Here is a 20,509-nt window from a genome sequence, read left to right as displayed (position 1 = left end):
CTTGATAATTTAATACAGGATGTTGCTTTCTTATTATCTTCTTTCTATATGTGTATGTCCTGTCATCTATACAATATAGGGCAAATCTATACTCCAAGCATGGTTGGTGAGATTCTGTGATTATCCATATAATATAGGCAAGCAAAACCCAATATGCATTGATAATTGAGATCAATTTATTTGTTTCATTCTTACATTAATGAAGTGATTACAGGAACAGCATACTTTGCTCCTGTGACCTGGCTTGACTATGCATTTATAGAATAGGGGGGCATATTTATTGAGGACTTAATAATTGCCTAAAATCTAAAAGATTGTTGGCATTTATAGGCTTGAGCAAGCCTTAGAAAGTGACAATTTTCTTGTTGTAAAAACCAATTGAATAACAGGATATTTTTTAATGCCATGGATTAGTTTGGCAGTCTAGTGAGGACTATGGACTCCCTTTCAGAACAATATTTTTAAACGCACTCAATAAAATACATGTGATTGCAATAGAAACCAATTATATTGAAATGTAATCATTAACATATGTAAGAAAACAAATTTGTGATATGGTAATACTCGTATATCTGCTTCTTTACTAACACATTAAATAAGAAGATCTATTTCCCCTTCTACTGTGTTAAAATGTTTGTATCAATAATGTAACTACATTATTATTCATGTATTATCAGTTTACATAGTCATTTGATGATTCACTTGATGATGTACTTATACGTCTGTATCATCCCAAGATATATATTCTATGTACATATATATGTCTTATATTGTAGCTATTCATAGCTAGCTGATACAGGATGTTTGATAGCAGGCCAAGCAGAAGACTATTTTAAGAATTCATGTTAAGAAAATGAAGATAAGACACAAACTGGGGGGGGGGGATATTTGCAAATCACATATACGGCCAAAAACATGAATTCAGAATATACAAAGAACTCTTACAATGCAATAAGAAGACAACCCAATTTTAAAATGGGCAAAATATTTGAATAGCTATTTCTCCAAAGAAAATGTAAAAGTGGCTAATAAGCACTTGAAAATATGCTTAACACCATCAGTCATTAAGGAAATGCAAATTAAAACCACAAGATACCATTTCACATCTACCAGGATGGCTATGATGAAAAACAGACAACACATTTTGGCAAGGATGTGGAGAAACAGGAATTCTCATACATTGCTGTTGGGAATGTAAAGTAGTACGGCCATTTTGGAAAACATTTTTGTAGTTTCTTAAAAGGTTAAATATAAAATTTTCAAAAGACCCAGCAATTCCATTACTAAATATCTACTCAAGAGAAATAAAATATGTGTTTATACAAATATTTGTACGTAAATGTTCATAGCAGCATTATTCATAATAGCCAAAAAGTGGAAAGAGCCCAAATGTAGATTAACTGGTGAACGCATAAATAAAATGGGGTATGTCCAAAATGGAATACCAATACTAAAAAAATAGTGAAATACTGATACATGTTATAAAATGAATGAACTTCAGAAATATTGTGCTAAGTGAAAGATGCCAAACACAAAATATTACATATTTTATTATTCTATTTATATGAAATGTCCAGAAAAGATAAACCTACAGAGATAGAAAAGTAGAGTCATGTCTGCTTGGGATTGCGGGTGAGAATGGGGGTTAACTGTAAATGGATATGGAGGATCTTATTGGGGTGATGACAGAGTGCTAAAACTGGATAACATTATAGTTTCACAGCTTGGTAAACTTACTAAAAATCATTGAATTGTATACTGTTAGGGTCCGGAGTCAACCCCTCCTCAAGCGAACAGAAGTCACACGATAATGCAAGTCACACAGCGAGGTTTATTTCCAGCTAGCTGGGGTCCCAGTATCTGCCCCACACAGCGGGTTTCAACAAGGACCCCAGCTAGCTGGAAATAAACCTCGCTGTGTGACTTGCATTATCGTGTGACTTCTGTTTGCTTGAGGAGGGGTTGACTCTGGACCCTAACATTTGGGGGCTCGTCTGGGATGAAAAGACCCTACCTCGGGGGAACAGAGGACTCCCGATACTGAGGTTTATTCAGGAACCGCGGTAGGAGGTTTGGCCACCTCCAATCAGGGAAGGGCTGAAACAGGCCCTTGGCGGGAGAGACTGAAACAGGTCTCTGCCCGGTCATCAGTTTGATAATTCTCATGGGAAGGAAGGAGCCCTGGAGGCTCCATTATTGGAAGTCGTGGGAGACGTCCCCGACGAGAAGGTGGCCCAACGACGTCCGCAGTGGATGCCGTTCGGACGGGCCCTGGGTAAGAATCCTGGTGTGATTGGTGTGAATGAGACGGCTCCAGTGGATGTGGTGTGGTTGACCGGCCGGTGGGTGTTGAAAAGTCCTGTGCGGTTGTGTATATTTGCTGGCACTGTATTTCTTGTCTTTTCCTGGCTTTTCTTTATGATAATTATGGGACAGGCTCAGATGACACCTCAGACTCTGCTCCTGAACCACTTTCCTGAAATCCGCGCCAAGGCTCGTAATTATGGCGTGGAAGTGAGGAAAGGTAAGTTTGATACATTCTGCTCTGCAGAATGGCCCACTTTTAATGTAGGCTGCCCCCCCAGGGGACTTTTTCCCTGGACATTATTAGAAAGGTCCGAGATATTATTAATCGGCCTGGCTCGCAGGGCCATCCGGACCCTAACATATACATAAAATGGGTGAATTCCTGGTGTGTAAATTATATCAATAAAATTGTTTTGAAAAAGAAAGTAATTCGTAGAGACACAGCCCCAAACAAGGCAAATACTCCTTTTGATCCTTACAGTGGGCAGGGATTTTCTCCATTTCTGGAAAACCGAACACTCAATTCATACTTTGATAACTGTGATTATGACTAAAAATCACAGTTGGAAAGAATCAACCTGGGCAGCTTACAACTTTAAGGAAAAAACTTTTTATTTTAATCTGACCTTGACTTGAATTCATTAAAAAGCATATTATCTATGCTCTTTGCAGGAGGAACAATAGATATATGCTTTCTCCCCTTTGCTCCTTTCCCACCCAAATAACTCTCCCAGTAGGCTTTGACTTTTAAATATGCTTAGTTGTATTAGAGCCTTTTATGAAAGCAGGATTTGGGGCAAATTGGGGGAAAAAACATAAGGACCCTGACTACTTTGGGACAGATTTTAACTCTTAGATATGTTGGCCTATGGTGAGATATGGATCTTTCTAGTTTTTTCTTTAATACAATGAAGGCACATGCATGCAAGAATTTATCATTATGTAGCCTATCTTTATAGTAACACAATGGCCACCATTGTCTGAGAAAGTAAACTCCTAGAGAGTTAGAGATTATATTGAGATATTTTTTTGTGTGCTGTGCCTTAGGCACTTAATAGCCAAAAACAATTATGGATATTCTGAAATCCTAACTCTATCTCATTCAGATGAATTGTGCAAATGTTTCACCTGAATGAAGATCATCATTCCTTTAAAGTACATTTAATGGAAACTCATTCGTTAATCTTGGATTTTAACATTTAGTTTTCTATCCCTTTAATAAATAGCACCTCTTCATAAATGCTGACAAAGAAAGAACTCAAAAGCACCTAAATGACTGTATCTTAAATGCTCACCAATGTTCCATTGTTGGCAACTTAACTCTACAGTGAAGAGACTTTCTCATAGTGAAGTACAACATTGTTCCTGTCAATCTATTTATAATAGTTATTTTTCATTAATATTAGTCAAATGAGGTACAGAGAATTCAAATGTCTAAACCCATCTGAAAGGTGGAAAACATTGCAAAACCAGAAGATAAACTGGAATTGAGGCAAGATGAGAACCAGACAATATAGATGAGTATCCAGTACAAGGAGTACAAAGAAGAAAAAAAACAAAAACTTCCCCTTAGAAAAGTCTCCTGAAAACTTACCCTGTGATTCTCTTCTTTCTTTCTGCCATTTTTCCAAAAAAAAAATTGAAAATAGCTTTACAATGTTGAAAACATTATACATAAGTAACCAACAAGTGAAGGAAGCAGCCCTGGGCACAAATAAGGCAAAAAAGTATTGTCAGTGAGTCACAAGGTTTATTTGAGTCTTACCAAGGTGAATCACACTGACATAGTAGGTGGCACTGTAAAACAACGAATAAAAAAGCTCACCAAAGCAGTGCTCAGTTTTGGAGACACACTTCAATACTTCTGGGAATTGAAGACGTCATCCGTTAGAGACTTTTAAGGATATTAAGTGATAGGGTGCAGTGTTTGGGAAGTCTCCAGCTGTATAGAAGGATTTGTTAATGCTTTTCCCCAAAGTGCACTGAATATGATCAGCCAGTGTCTGAAAATAAAGGATTTGCTGCAAGGTATTCTGTCCAAGCAAGACATTTTTACAAGAGGCAAGATTCTCAGACAAATTGTTAACTAATCAAAACCTGGCATTTTCAGTATATGTATGTAGTATTGAGCCTCAAGGTAACAACTTGTATATTGGAGAAATCAGATGAAGAAGTGTGCAGAACCCTAGATCAATACTTCTACTTACAAAGTCTAGAATTTACTTGCATAAGAGCTGATGTTCTGAGTTAAGAGGTCACAAGATGTTAAAATTCAAGTTTTCTCACATCATCCTCTTTTCATAAGAGAAATGATTTCACTTCATTCTGATATTTTTTTAAAGACATATGCCAGGACAAGGTAACCCCTTTTTTCCGTAAAGATGTTAGGTAATTTTATTGGGTTGAATTAAGTATAGGTCTATAAATAGGATTTTTAAATATTTAAAGTATTAAAAATAGAGTCAATCAGTCAAAATTGCCAAAACCCACCAGGTAAATATTTGGAATATACATTCATTTGTCATCTATACAGTACACGACTTTGGCTATTATTAAGAGTTGTTTGTTTGTTTTAATAGAGCAGTGAAATAGTACTCAATAGTTGAACAACTTCATATCTGAACTGAACAGTTAACTTTATTTCTGCCAGCATGAGTATCTAGTGACACTGGAAAACTGCAGCATCTCTGATTATTTGGATCACTCCACGTTTTGTAAATTATCCCCATAATTCCATTAGAGGTCTCTCTACTTTCTGGGATCTATTAAACTTTTCTTGACCAGATTTCTACAGAAATTCCTTCGCCTGCAGTCCCTAGCTGATTTTTATGGGTGATATCTAAACAGTCTATGAAAGGTTAACTCGTAGAATTTTTTTCCCTGTTCTAACCACTTTAACTTTTAATTTTCTGATGACACAGAAAATCAGGAAACATCAGGCAGAAATTGAACAACATCTAGTGGTATTAGTTCAGGTAGTTAAAGAATCCTGATGTCACCTGGTACTGTCAAAGGACTCACAAGCAAATACTTAAGTTTAACCCCCACAACATTCGCGGCACTTTCAAGTCCCACTCCTTGTGCTCTCCTCCCACTCTCAAAACTTATGTGCCAATTCATGTTCTTGTAGACCCAGGAAAACGACATTTCTTCTGCCTTGGAGATGGATGCAGAGAAAGGCATCAGATGTCATTTATCTTGAGTCGTCCAGGAACGGCTCAGAAATGTGTATCTCTTGTGTCTTCTACTTCTATTTTCCCAACCCATTACAAAGTTTTGGGGCAGAAATATGCCCGAGTCCCAAAGGCATTAGCCTGAGACAGAGGTATTACTCTCTAAGAACCCCATTAACTCCCACTAGATATTAGAGTGATGTGCCCTCCGTTTTTTGGGGCAACCCTCTGGAACCCCCCTAACACAAACACAAGAGGTGGGATGGGGTGGGGGTTGTCAAAGGAGGAGTAGGAAAGGGGTTGGAAAAAGACTCACCGCTTCTGCAAGTTTCTCGGTCAGGCACAACGTAACCAGGAACAGCCACAACCTGAAACGGGAGGGAGGGTGAGTAAGATGGGCTCTCTAGACTGCGGGGTCCTATGTCTGTCCCTAGAGCCCGACCCCTTTTTGCTTCCTGCCCATACTTTCCCTGCAATGACAGAAGTACAAGTAGGTGTAGTTCTATTCTGGCAAAATAGCTCCAAAGAAGGAAAGAGGAGGGGAGGTAGGGGCAGCAACAGCTCACCCAGTATGCATGCTTGCGGTTCCTCTGGAGCTGAGTCCCGGGAGACTGCTAAGCGGCTCCGCGGCCCAGGCTCATCTGGGTTCTCCTGATGCTTGGCGGCTGCTTTCTTATTCAGGAGGATAAGGTAGGGGGGCGAAGTGGCTTACTTCGGAAGAAACTAAACTCAGCTCCTGGATAAGAATTTCCCCAAAGGGAAAACACACTCAGCGGTGCTGGCTACAACTGCCGCACTCAAAAGATAGTTCCATGCACCACGAGAGGAAGGAATGGAGGGAAAGGGGCGGGGCTGTCTGCTGTCAATCATCCCCCCTACCTTGGGCAGCCTGCTATCTTTCTCATTTTCAGGCAATTCTACACACGACATTCCCACACATCCCCAGAGCTTCACACACAGGCCGATGGATACCTACACATAGATATAAGCATCACACACTTCTACAAACCACTGTTAACTGTTACACATATATAAAGGCATACGACTCCTAGATAGACAAATGGGCCCGAAAGTGCCCTCGCAGGCCTGTCCAAATGCATACATCGCTCATTCCAATTGTATACTAAGCTGGGGTGGTGGTAATGTTGTTGTTGTTGTTGTTGATGGTGGTTTCTGGAGTTGTAAATCCACCCTAAACTGAGTAGAACCTAAGGATGAGTGGGTCCCCATGAAATAGGTCCAAAGCCTTGAAAGACTCTAAAGTGGTAAATTCTAGAGTCTCAGATAACAGAAATATTCTGAAGAATTCTTCAGTAAATCCCTGAAAGACTCTCCAAGGAGTCTTTTTGGGCCGGTTGGTATTTTAAAAAATCTGCATCTCAAAATCACCCAAGCAATGGTCAAGTCTACTTATCTGGAAGACATCTATTAAACTGCCATTAACTCCGTGTAAGTATTTCCAGTTAAGTGTTTGTGTTACGATTAAGGAAAATTTCATGAAAGTTACTTAATTCTCTGTCTTAAATCCCTCTGAAACACAAATGCAATGACAGTAAATAACTGTTATGTTAGTTCAATATGAGATAAATATTAATTATGACATTCAGTGTAGCTAAAAAAGATATGACTATTACAATAACATTCAACCATATAATAATTATGAATATCTACTGAATGCTCCCAAATCTCATATATATGCATACACACACGCGTGCGCTCGCGTGCGCGTGCACACACACACACACACACACACACATACTGCATAAATTCTCCACACATTTTCTTAATTCTTTTGGTTATAAGCATATATTTAATTACATAAATATTTTATATATTTATAATATTTTCACATATTCTGTTGTATGTAGAAACTCTGTCCTGTGAGCAGGTGAAAGGCAAAGAATATCTGCAACCCAAGGAGCAGCGACCAGAATTTGTTCCTAATAGCGACCAGAATTTGTTCCTAATCATTGACAGTGAAAAAGCCCGATACCCTAAGATCCATCCGCTAAAAAATAGTCCCAGTTCAGGTCTATTTGTAATTGGCTTTGGTGCTTACACCAATAAGAGTGAGAACTGGGCTGGGAAGAGTAGTATCAACGGGAAGTGCAAGTGAACGAATAGAAAAGCTTCCAGGTTGGAAGCTCAGTCAACTTGTCTGGAAGTTTCCCTCCCCCAAATAAGGGGGGGGGGGAAACGTCACTCCCTCGCAGGTTGCTTTTGCAGTCTAAAGCTGTGGCGGAGTGATCCTCAAATTCCCCGGTGCTATTAGACTGGAGGCGGTGCGGGGGAAGAGAGGGAAGAAAGTAGATCTGAGGGACTTGCGTGAAGAAAAAGTTTGCAAGTCTGGACACAAGGGAAAAGTGCTCCTGAGAGACTGGCTTTGGGGTAGGAAGGGGGGAGGGAGGAATACCTGCTCCCCCCCCCCACTCTGGAAAAGCTTCTTTCTCCTCACCGCAGCTGACCAGCACAATTGGGACACCCTCGCTGTCTGTCTCTGGCTCTAGCTCTAGCCGAATAAACCCTCAAGATTATGTCAGTTGGTCAGAGCCAGCCAGGGATTTCGTGTGGGTGCTGAAGGAGCCGCGGGAGCCGTAGAAGAATGAAACTGCGTGCAGTCAACCTGGGTGCCGGCTTGTTCTTACTGGCCCTGAGTCTTTGGGGGCAGCCTGCGGAGGCTGCGGTAAGTCCTTCTTTCTAACCTCCACCCCACCCCCACCCCATCACCTCACTCTCCCTCTGAAATCACTTTTTGTCCCCTTTCCTTCCTTTCTCCTTGGCCTTGGCTCGGGAAATCAAATTTGCCTTCACTTGTTTAGGAAGAAACATTTACAACCCTCGCTCCTAACTCAAGCCTTCTGAAGTCCAAGGGAGCGGTTCAAGTGTTAAATAGGGCTACTTGCTTTCCTGCAGCTAGCTGCTCTGGGGGCAAGAGCAGAGCCTGGGGTGGAGGATGCAGGCTAATAGATCACTAGGATCTGGTGGGAATTTAAAACTTTTTCTCCCCACCCTCTGCCTTTGGGTGTTTCCCTGCCTGCCGGCTAACCTTTTCAGTAGTTGTATTCAACCCACGCACTCTTTAAACGTTGTCTGTAGTTTAAGATTTTGTCTTTTCTAAAATCGACAAATCAGTGTTAAGGGCACCCATGAAGTTCTTCGCTTTTGCCCTTTCCTGAAAACTTGAACCTACCCTCATCTCTGGTCAGTAAAACCTCTGTTCCCCTTTTGCCATCCTTGTTGCAACTGTTAAGGTAATCTACCAAGAAGAATGAGGTAAAGACGAATAGCCTCAGGCTTCGAGTTTTCTGCGTCTTTTTTAAGTTCTGGGTTTTTGTTTGTTTGTTGTTGTTTTTTTAACCTGAAGGAATTGAGAAATTGCCCATCACCTATTTAAAGGAAAAGACTTCTCGTTTTTCAATGGAGAATAAGTATTCTGGCTTAAAGCAGAGTGGAGAAGGATGCATCTGTGAAATGACAGGCAAAAAGTTCCACTCAGTTTTAGGAATGTAGAATTAAAACCCCAATATATCTCCCAAAATGGTATCTGGGTAGTCCCCACTATCCTTCTGGGGATGAGAGGCAGATGTAAAGGAATGAATGGCTTTGTCAGAAAAAATGTTCTCCAGCCTAAAGCCCATCATCCTTAATTTCACTTAACCTCTAAAGAATTAAGTATGTGACATTATTTAAAAGTTATATTTGAATGATTGTAATGGATGGTTTTAAACGCACTTCAATATGAGGTCATGGCCTAGGCCTTCACGTGGTTGAATGACTATCAATTCTTTGTATGCCGCTGCTATATTATGGCTTATCTGGGTCCACTTTTAACTTAGCTGTCTAGCTTGTCTATACACTCAGCATGCCACAGATTACATTGCCCTTCTTCTATCATCCAGAAAGTGTGTACTCATGGTATGAAAACTAACTTTCATATTACTCTAAGCACAACATAATTATGATACCAAATCTGCTGAAAAGCCATGCATATCACATTTTTAATTACACTTGCCATAATTCTTCCTCCACCTAAGAAGATAGATGACTAAAAATTGCAGTTTTGATTTAGAGAATCTTAGTGTGGTAAGGTTTAGTCACTCAATAAGTGCTACAAACCGTTGGATAAAACTACAATCGAGTTGTTGAAAATAGTTACTTTTAAAAACATCTTCTAGGTGCTTACTTCTTATGGCATTTGGCCCAGGGGCAAAGGTTTTGTGGATATTTGATTAAATATTTCTGGTTTATCTTTTCACATTGCTATTAGTAAATGTGCACCAGCTATCATATGGGTATGTAAAGCAATACTTTATATCAATTTATAGTAAAAATGTGATTTCTTTTTATGATTGACAAAACTTGGAAGCAAGCTTATTTTCTTGGAACCTTTAAAGATGAAGAAATTACAGAAGATACCATGAAGTTTTTTTCCCCATTTAATTTTTAAAGGACATTTTATATCCCATTTCTCTCTCATTAGGATATTGTGCCTTTAATAAAACCAAGGGTTTGTTTATTTCACTTCACACATCAATATCCTAGTTAGATGAATGTTTTAATCATCTCAAAGATATGAATGGTATCCGTTCTCCATACTAGTGCTGGGGATATTGGTAACCTTCTCCAGAGTAAACTGGATGGTAGTGGGGCTGGTTGTTGGTTGAAGTAGTCTAGTATTTGGACCTTTATATCAGGAAGAGCTTGGCTACTTAAATTGCTTTAGGTTTTCATAGTTAAATGATTTCTTTATCTCTGAAGTCATGCCAAATTGTGATGTCACAAACATGTGGAAATTTTTTTTAGGGAGAGTATTAAGTGGACTAAACTTATGCCGAAAGGTTAGCAGTAAGAGAAGAAGGCAGCTTTAAGTTGGAAAAGTCATTTCTAGTAATGGAAATAATGTATTTTTATGTAAAGGTAATTATACCTGTAGTGACTCACTGTCAGTAGAATATGCAATCCTACTTTATGGATATGGTGTGTAAAATTATGCTATTCCTACTGTACAAATGTTAGCAAGTGTTTTGTGTATGTGTGTGTGCAGTAAAGTAGATAGGTCTCTCTGATTTAAATATACTATCTCCCTTAGGCAGATAGTGACCATAGGCAGCGACTCATACAGGGTAGTAGTGTGGTTCGTAGTCAGGAACAGTTTTTCTTCGTCTATGAAGTGTACTGCTCCATAGGAAGATTCTGTCAGTACTGTTACCATAATTTACATTTTGAGTATTTACTATGTGCCAGGCACTGTGCTAATATGATGATACACATTACCATATTTAATTTTCACAACAGACCTATGAGGAATATACCATTCTTATCCCCACTTTATAGATCAAGAAGCTATAGATTATGGAGGTTAAGTAACTTGCTGAAAATCACAAAGTTTGTAGTTGTGGAGCTGGAAATTTGAATCCAGGCAGTTTCACTCCAATTTCTTTACCCTTATTGATTGTTCTATACTGCCTTCTTTGTATGTGCTCTAGAGATTTATTTGCTGTTCAGAGTATTTAGATCTCTGCTACTTTTTTTAGCGGGGGGAGAGGGAGACAAAGGAGGTTAAATGGAAATGATAAGATGGGAATTACATCTTTTCCTGCTGATGTTAGGATGGTATAGTGGAAACAGCTTTGGGCTTAGAATAGAAAGATCAGAGTTTGATCTCTATACGTACATGTATGTATAGAGAGATAATTTAAAAGCAATCTAGAAGCAGTTGCTTGTTGTAGGTTGAATGATTCTATACAATCACATATATAAAATGTTAGATTTATAAAACAACTATAATTTGTGGTAGATGATTATTTTGAAGAAAGATTTGCCTTATTATTCTTTCAGTCAGTTTCTATAATAATTTTAAATATACTGAACTTTTCAGGGATATGTCTATTATGATAAAACAGGGTATGTGTATATGGTGGCACACTTTGTTTAAGATGCCCAATTCATTTTTGTTGTTTCTACTAATTTACCTACCCAACATATTCAATTCTATTTATTCACTCAAATATCTATGTATATAATCTTGTGCAAAGACATATCTATCTATCTATCATCTATTTATCCGCCGACTGTGTAAAAGTGTACACACTTTTACACACAAAAACACAAAAACACAAGATAAAAAATCTTGTGTTTTTATTTGGCTTTTGATGTCTGTATACGAGTATACAACACATGAGAATCTTGACCTTGAGTTAAGCATAACTTGGTTAAGGTTGTGTCTGCCAGGCTTATACACTATCGAGTCACTATTTTTTCCCTTTTAATTACAAAGTTAGAAGATCTTATGAAACTTTGTGGGGTGACATTGTAAGACATGTAAATCACCTGTCTCATCATACTTTTACCCACTAATTTTAACATCTGTTGAGGATTCTGGCCTAAATTATTACTGTGACATTAGCCAAATAGTGATTTTAGGTTTCAACATATTCTGCATTTTAATAGAAATTTTAAAGTAACAAAGAACTTTACCTTCCCTGCTATTTATTTAAATATTTATTTAGTTAGTTGTTTATAGTAGTATGGATTTATGGATGTTTGTTTTATTGTATGAGTTATAATGAATTATGCTAATTTTATTTTATTTTTTTGCTGAAATTAACCCAGATTTGGCCAGTAGGAGGCCCTAGCAGCAGGCTCCTGTGTTCTTTCAATGTGTCTCCATTATTGTTTGAGTATTCCCTTAAGTTCCAGGCGCATTCTCTACTTTCCATGCCCCAATCCTGGTATTAGCCATTTCTTCAAGTTCTGATGCTTTTTATTGGATAATGGTATTTAGAGATCAAGATCTGCCTGCTTGTTTTATATTTTTTTATATTTTATATTTTATATATATATTTATATGTTTATATACTATATTATATATAGTATTTTAAAATATATAATATTAATATGTAGGTACATATTTAATATTATATATTACATTTTTAATATTATATTTAATATATAATGTTATATATTAAATATACATATATTAAAAAACATGAATTTGTACTGATACCTCTGATTCCAGTCCAAGACCATAGAATAAACATACATCATTGACATTGTGTGATCTCACTGCTTTCTGCTATCTCTCCTCACACATGTGGGCTCACATGTGGGCTCTCATACAGAGTTTTTAAGAATCTGGCCTCTGGAGTTGGACCTGCAGTCTGACTGTTGGATGTACGACCTTCAGACAAGTAGTAACCGCTGAGCCTTAATTTCCTCATTGGCAAAACGGGGCCAGTGGTATATATGTCACACATTGTTTTGAGGATAAAATTAGAGAACTTATGTGAAACATTTATAATAGGACTTGGCATATAGTAAATGTTCAGTAAATTGTAGATTTTTAAATTTCCATTACAAACTATTTATTGACTCTCCATTTGTGATTGCACTAACTCTCACATTTTTTGCCTGATTTTCAAGGCCTATCATTATATTTCCCTTCATCTAAGTGTATTTTTCATTAAATTTTACAGTATACTCCCTCCATTCTACCCTAGGTGAGCTTTCCTATAATCCCTTGAGCACTGCGTACAGATTTTGGGTCTCCATCTTGGTTGGAATCACGTGGATCCAAATCTTTGCTAAATTTCAGCCTAATGTTTACATTCATTCAGCAGGTACTTACTCAGCAATTCATAAGTACTTAATAATTTTATTTATGTTGTTCTGTTTCCACCTTCGTGGATATGTACTGTCCACAAAATCATTCTGGATAAAACTGAATAAGATAGACAGGGTCCTTGCCTTCATAGAGTTTATATGCTAGTGAAAACAGATAAATAGTCGCATGAAAGTTTTTACTGTTATATCATTGCTGATTTCACCCATCTTTGAACATTTGTAATATTTAGCCTCTCCCAATTAGTCTAGAGTCTAATTGCATTTGGTCTTATAAGCATTTTGTTTCATGGATTTTTTATCTGTTCTCCCTATTAATTACAGACTCTTTGAAGGTAAAGGCTGTATGTTTATTTTTTAATTTAACCAAGTTACATGTTGATTTTGATAACAAAAGTAATACATGCTCAGTGTTGGAAACTTCAAAAATATAGAAAAATTACAAAGAAGAAAATAAAAATCTGTGCACAATTCTGTCAACAGCACAAAAATAACCTCTACTACTGTTTTGATAATTTTCCTTTTTATGTATCAAATCTTTTCTTTAAAAAGTAAATAGGTTAAAAAAAAGTTGGGATCATTCTGTATACAGCTTTATATCTTAAAGTTTTTTCACTTATGAATCATTTTCCCATGTTATTAAAATGATCAGTTTTAAAATATTTTTATGATTGAATATAATTTATATTTATACACAGTACAATTAATTTACCTGTTCACTTTTGTAGAATAATGTGATTTTAAATTTCAAGGTTTTTAAGCTATTGTAAGAAATACTGCCATGAGCAATTTTCATTCCATATTTTGTGTTATTTTATCAGTACTGCCTCTTTCATGGGAAATTATTTTATACTGATTAGGACATCAGTAGTTTTAAAGTGTTTGGTATGTGCAATAGACCCTAAGATTTAGAAAGGCTATATCTGCAGATAAATTATGATAGCTAACTTTTCTAGTGGTTACTATGTTATATCCTGTTAGGTAGATAATGCTATTTCCATTTTTATGTACAAGGAATTTGAGGCCCAGAGGTTAGTTAAATAATTTGCCCGAGGTCAATAAATGATTGCTCTAGAACCTGCTCATGCGATTTTCTTCACTCTCTATTTCATACATGACAGATAATACAGAAAAATAAAGTCATGTTGAAAAGTTGAATAATTCTCACTGCCCTTTCCATTATCCCTTCTTGTGATTGGTCATTTCTAAAGATAGGCTCACAGCCTGACCAGGGTTTAATAACTGTATTATAATTGCAGAGGCCATTCATCCTCAAGGGCCTACATTTTAATTTTGTGAACCTTGTGTCCTCCTATATTTCTCCCCTGGACAGAAGATGGAGTCTGCCCTCCATTAATAACTCCCCCACTTGCTTCTTCCCAGTTATAGCAAGGGTATAACATACTCCAAACCCACAGACGTTCCCCCTCCCCTAGGAGAGTTTTAGAATGCATCTGAAATGGGATCCCCTTCTGCCCTCCCTCCCCAATCCCTTCTCCAGCTCCTGTGTGTGTTTGCCTAGTGCTGTCCCTTGGTTTCATCTGTATCTCCCTTAGTGAAACTCCAGACCCTTCTACCCATTAATTGCTAATTTATTTTCCCCACTTTGGGGGTGGTGGGAATAGCTCACATCTCCTTTTTTAAGAAACAAACTTTAAGTACCTATGGAATGAGGGTTTTCCATTCATTGCATAACACGACCGCTTTACCTTCTTCTCCTGTTTCCTCGCTAGCTAAGAGACTTTATTACCTTTATGCCAGTCTTGTAGCTTGTGCAATTGAAATATATTCCTCTGCACAATCACAAATTGTTATGCATTAGAGCTTTTCCAGGTGGCATTTGAATAGCTGAACTTTAAGCTTCTGAATGATCTGTTCTTGCCAAATTACTTTCCAGAATGGGCTTACCAATTACACTCCTATCAGTAGTGTATAAGAGTACCTATGAGACAGTCTTAATAATTTTTTATGTCTAGTGCAGTGACTATGGAATTGATGCTCAATTGATTGCCAGTTGGTTGGCTGATTTGGTCCTATCCTCTAATGATTTTCTTTTTAAAAATGTAATCATTCCATCATCTCATTCCCTTCTGACAATAGCAACCATGGGACAGAAGTAATTTTTGAAAATATATTCTCTCTAATTAACAAGCCATCCAGCCACTTAACTAAATCTTCATTACAAATATTTGTTTTTAATAGCAGTAATTCTTGAGGTTTTTTGGAGAGGCATCGTTAGTGTGATCTCTGATACATAGGCTCCTTTCATTTTAAGAAACCAGACTCTCATTTTATGCCTCAGTGCTTGAGTTTATTTACCTTCATAATCTGTGCAGGTCCAACTGCCCTTTGTTCATTTAGCAGCTTCTGCTGGCCATTAACCAAAAGTAGTATAGTCTGTGATGGTACCTGCTACCCTATTGAAATGGAAACCTCAAACCCCTGGCTTTTTGATAAACAAAGACAACCCAAGGCACATGTTTTAAAAGAAATAGGCTTTTCCTAAATTCAATTTTTAACTTATTTTTTTTATTTTATCGAGTCTGATAGAAACACATTAGATTTACTTATTAACTTGTAGAGAGACTTAAGCAACATTTATGAGCAAGTGCTAGTCAGGTTAATGGAATTGGTTTTATGACAGTGAATAGTAAAACAGGACTCTAAGAAATGTTGTTGACATTTGTTTCATCTTATAATTAAGTCAAATAACACTCTACATGATACGAGAACTTGATAATTTGCTTCCAAAATTTCTGTAGTACTAATGGAATACTGAAGGAAATGGAACTTTGGGAGGGGGGAATTGTGTTAAGAGTGGTACACTAGTGAAAAATTATTTCGTGTGTTTTGTATTTTGAGCTCTATAGGACTTTGCTCAAGGAGGCGAGGTCTTTCTCTTTCCATAATCTTATAATGTAATTGATGTAGTAAAACATTTCAGTATGTGGAAGATAGGCATAATAGTACATGTTTGTATCAGATAAGTTGTTTTCTGTTGCAAGCAGTAGAAAAAACTAATTCAACTGTCTTAACAATAAAGAAAAATTTTAGCTCACATACTGAGAAGTTTGGAGGTAGAGTATCTCGGAGGCTGATTAATTCAGCCAGATATGACTCCGGTTCTTTCCACTCTCTGCTCTGTTGTACTCTGCCTGTTACCTTACTCTCTCAGATGTGTGCCCCTCATACTTGCTGCAGTTCCAAGGATCACATGCAGACACTGTAATGTCAAGTAGAACACCAGTATGAACTATTATGTGTGTCTCTTTTTATCAGCAATGAAAATTTTCGGGGGAGACCCACACCTCCACCCTGAAAACACCCCTTATATCTCATTAGTTAGAATTGTGTTTTATATGTGTGTGTGTGTGTGTGTGTGTGTGTGTGTGTTTACACTGGTACATTGGTGAGTGGAATTGAACCACAAAGGTAGAATTAGACCAGTGACTTACCCCACCTCCCCACCCCACCAACAAAGCACATTGCTGCTTGGAAAAGTTAGAGGGTGGGGAAATCTAAATAAAATCAAGATTCTTTTAGGAAGGAAGAAATAGTTCCTGCTTCGTGACCTCATGAATTTGTCCTCAGAATCAGTTGAATAAAAGATGTGTAAGACATTAAAGTGTTTCTTAAATGTAAGCTGTATTACTTAATAGGGAAAGGTATGTTTTATCGAGTTGTACAAATGAAAGATGTTGACAATTTACATAATTATAGACATTTTAGAGCTGGAGGGACATTAGGGATCCTTTAGGTGAGTGGGTCTTCAAGTGTAGTTTAGTGTGTGGACCCCTGGGATTCCTGTGGTCCTGTCAGGAGGAACACGAAGACTATTTTAACAATAATATGAAGACTGTTTTGCCTTTTTCGTTGTGTTGACATTCGCACTAGTGGTGGATAAAATTGCTAGTGCAGTGTACCTAATTGTCCTAGTAAGGCATACCTCATTTTATTGCACTTTGTGTGTGTGTGTGTGTGTTTTGTTGTTGTTGTTTTTTTATCATGCTTCACAGATGTTGCTTTTTAACCGGAAAGCAAGATCTTTCACCAAAAAAAAGGTTACGACTTGCTTTATTGTGGTGGTCTGGAACCAAACCCGCAATATCTCTGAGGTATGCTTGTGGTTGTATTCATACTTTTAGGGGATAAAAAGCCATTTTTACTTAAGAATGTTCTCAATGTAGCATTAATTTATTAAATCTTGACCCTTGAGTGCACATCTTTTTAACATTCTGTATGACAAAATGGGAAGTATACCCAAAACACTACTGTATGCTAAAGTAATATTGTTGTTTCTAGGAAAAGCACTTGTGCAGTTGTTTGAGTTGTGGGCTGAACTAGTTGATTTTTGCATGGAGTACATTCTCACTTGAAAGAACAATTGAAATGAACTATTGTTATTCAAACTTGGGTACATGGCAGGCATTATTTTGAAAAAGAACAAAGTGAGCCTATCACTTAAAGGAAAACTACTGGCATTGAAAAAATTTGCCAGTGAAAACTTTTGAGCTTTTCAAGCAATAATTAGAAGTTTGGAAAACTTGAATTAGAAATTTGGAAAACTTGAATTAGAAGTTTGGAAAACTTGAATCTGCCACTGTGAGCTTGATAGCTTCCCAAATCTTAGCCTTCTCTAATGAGATTAGTAGTTATATTAATGTGTATGATTTTTATATTGTATAATAAAATGTGTTAACATTTGAAAGTTCTGCAAGTCTCAGTGAACTGGTATTTTCCAAATGACTAATGCATGACATTACAAAAATATGCATGGGTAAAGAGATCTATTTGAAGGCAAGATAGATCAATGAGTTTTAATGTAATCAGGTACAAAAAGTTAATTGATAAGGTTTCAGATTCTCTGTTGCAACTAACCTTAAAGAGTCTACCACTTGTAGAACATTGGTATTGTATCAAAGAGTAGCCATGATTAGCTTAAAAGGCTATCAACATACTCAGTTTTCCAAATACATAACTGCATGAAGCCGGATTTTCTTCATATATTTCAACCAAAAGAATACATTGTAACAGAGTGAATGCAGAAGGAGATATGAAGATCTATCTAGCTGTATTATTAGTATTTCAAGATAGGCATTACAGAGATTTAGCAAAAAATGGAAAACAATCCCTCTTCTCACTATTTTTGTTTGTTTGTTTTGGAAACTATAATTAGTTTTCATAAGAACATATGATGTATGTTAACATGTAATGAGTTCATTATTATATTGTCACTTTTAAATGAGTATTTTAAATATTACTCAGTTTTATTTTAGATGGTACATACTGATAGATATAATCCACATAAACAAAAGTTCTTGGTGTCCTCAATGACTTTTAAGAGAGTGAAAAGGCCTTGAGACTAAAAAGTTTGAAAACCACTATTTAAGACACTAACTCCATCATTTTATAGGACATTGATGTAATTGATGAAAGATGCAATTATTTAGTTGCAGAGGCAGAGATGGAATTTTATTCCAGTCCTCTCTCCAGTGTACCACATGAGTTTAGGTATTGGTGAGCTGATAATATGATTTTGTAATTTTATTCATCTGGGTAGATGATATGAAGTTATGAACATACTCAGTAGAAAATGGAGATACTAGATTGTACTCATGTCTTTCTTACCATCTTTAGTCCACTTGCCAAGTCAGAAACATTCACGCTATACAAACCACAGCAGAGGAGATACTGATGAAGAAAGATAGTGAGCTAAAATTATAGTTATTTTTAGATACTAAATTGGAAAATCCATGAAACCACAGTCCTTGTCTTACATATCTTTGTATTCATCACAGTGTATAATCTGGTTCCTTGAATACGAGGTCAGACAATTAAGTTCGTGAACTTGTTGCAACAATGCTGGTAACATTTTTTTTTTGATATCAGGGGCATTATTCATTATAAATTTGTACCAACCGGACAAATAGTTAACCAAGTTTACTATTTGGAAGTGCTGAAAAGGCTACGTGAAAAAGTTAGACGAAAATGACCTGAACTTTTCCCCAACGATTCATGGCTCTTTTTTTAAAAAAAAAATTTATTGGGGCATATTGGGGAACAGTGTGTTTCTCCAGGGCCCATCAGCTCCAAGTCGTTGTCCTTCAATCCAGCTGTGGAGGGTGCAGCTCAGTTTCAAGTCCAGTCGCCGTTCTCGATTTTTAGTTGCAGCGGGCACAGCCCACCATCCCATGTGGGAATTGAACCAGCAACCTTGTTGTTGAGAGCTCTCGCTCTAACCAACTGAGCCATTTGGCCGCCCCTCTGGAAGCTCATTGTCTTCAATCTAGTTGTGGAGGGCGCAGCTCACTGGCCCATGCAGGAATTGAACTGGGAACCCTGTTGTTCAGAGTTCTCGCTCTAACCAGCTGAGCCATCTGACCGCCCCCAATTCAAGGCTCTTGCATCACGACAATGCACCAGCTCACACGGCACTGTCTGTGAGGGCGTTTCTAGCTAGTAAACAAATAACTGTATTGGAACACCCTCCCTACTCACCTGATCTGGCCCCCAATGACTTCTTTCTTTACCTGAAGATAAAGGAAATATTGAAAGGAAGACATTTTGATGACATTCAAAACATCAAGGGTAATATGACGACAGCTCTGATGGCCACACCAGAAAAAGAGTTCCGAAATTGCTTTAAGAGTGGACTAGGCCCTGGTATCAGTGCATAGCTTCCAAAAGGGAGTACTTGGAAAGTGACCATAGTGATATTCAGCAATGAGGTATGTAGCACTTTTTCTAGGATGAGTTCGGGAACTTATTTGTCAGACCTCGTATAGTTGGTTCTTAGTAGCTAGGTGTTGAATAAATTTTGAATTTAGGGGAAGGGTAGATTTATTTATAGTACCAAGAGACAAGACCTAGAATCAATAAGTTACAGGAACTCTCGACATCAGTAATTTTCTATTAAGTAATTTAGGAATGGGAATGCCCCAATACTAAACGCACTCAAATAGAGGATGGATGCTACTTTGGCAGCAGTTCCCATGAAGTCCCTTTCGACTCTAAAATTCTATTGCTCTGGTTGTTAGAAGGAAGGTTATTTTTTTCTTACTGAGCTGAAATCTTCCTCTATAATTTTAAGTCACTTTGAGGTATAATTGACATAAAATAAAATGCACATATTTAAGTGTACAATTTGAGGAGTTGTAGCTTATGTATATGCCTGTGAAACCATCAGTTTATTAAAAATAATGAACATATAAATCATCCCAAAAGATTTTCATGCCTCTCTGTAGTACCTGCCACCCTTCCTACTCCCATCTCCCATCCCCAAGTAACCACTGATCTGCTTTCTGTACATTAGTTTCATTTTCTAGAGTTTGAAATGGAGTCATATGGGATGTATACTTCCTTTGCTCTGGCATCTTTCTCGCAGCATTTGAGATTCATCCACATTGTGG

General features: G+C 37.3%; 2 protein-coding genes across 3 annotated transcripts in view; one reads left to right on the top strand and one right to left on the bottom strand.

Moving 5' to 3' along the window:
* COL4A6 (collagen type IV alpha 6 chain) overlaps nt 1–6,279 on the bottom strand; it is a 394,923-nt gene extending 388,644 nt beyond the window's left edge. The window contains exons 1-2 of the mRNA XM_081042634.1: nt 6,047–6,279; nt 5,797–5,848 (exon numbers count right to left, since the gene is read on the bottom strand). Of these exons, the coding sequence (XP_080898760.1) occupies nt 5,797–5,848; nt 6,047–6,057 (63 nt within the window). The 5' untranslated portion in view covers nt 6,058–6,279. The remainder of the gene's footprint in view (nt 1–5,796; nt 5,849–6,046) is intronic.
* A 1,476-nt stretch (nt 6,280–7,755) lies between these two features.
* Nucleotides 7,756–20,509, top strand: part of COL4A5 (collagen type IV alpha 5 chain) — a gene marked incomplete at its 3' end in the record, with an annotated part of 361,897 nt that continues 349,143 nt past the window's right edge. For both annotated transcript variants that reach the window (XM_081043685.1, XM_081043684.1), the window contains exon 1: nt 7,756–8,163. In XM_081043685.1, coding sequence (XP_080899811.1) covers nt 8,083–8,163 — 81 coding nt within the window. In that variant the 5' untranslated portion in view covers nt 7,756–8,082. The remainder of the gene's footprint in view (nt 8,164–20,509) is intronic.

Source organism: Rhinolophus hipposideros (assembly GCF_964194185.1).
Source record: "Rhinolophus hipposideros genome assembly, chromosome: X".
In the NCBI taxonomy this organism is placed as follows: Eukaryota; Metazoa; Chordata; class Mammalia; order Chiroptera; family Rhinolophidae; genus Rhinolophus; species Rhinolophus hipposideros.
The sequence above is the reverse complement of the archived record's forward strand: the minus strand, read 5'-3'. Positions and strand labels throughout refer to the sequence as shown.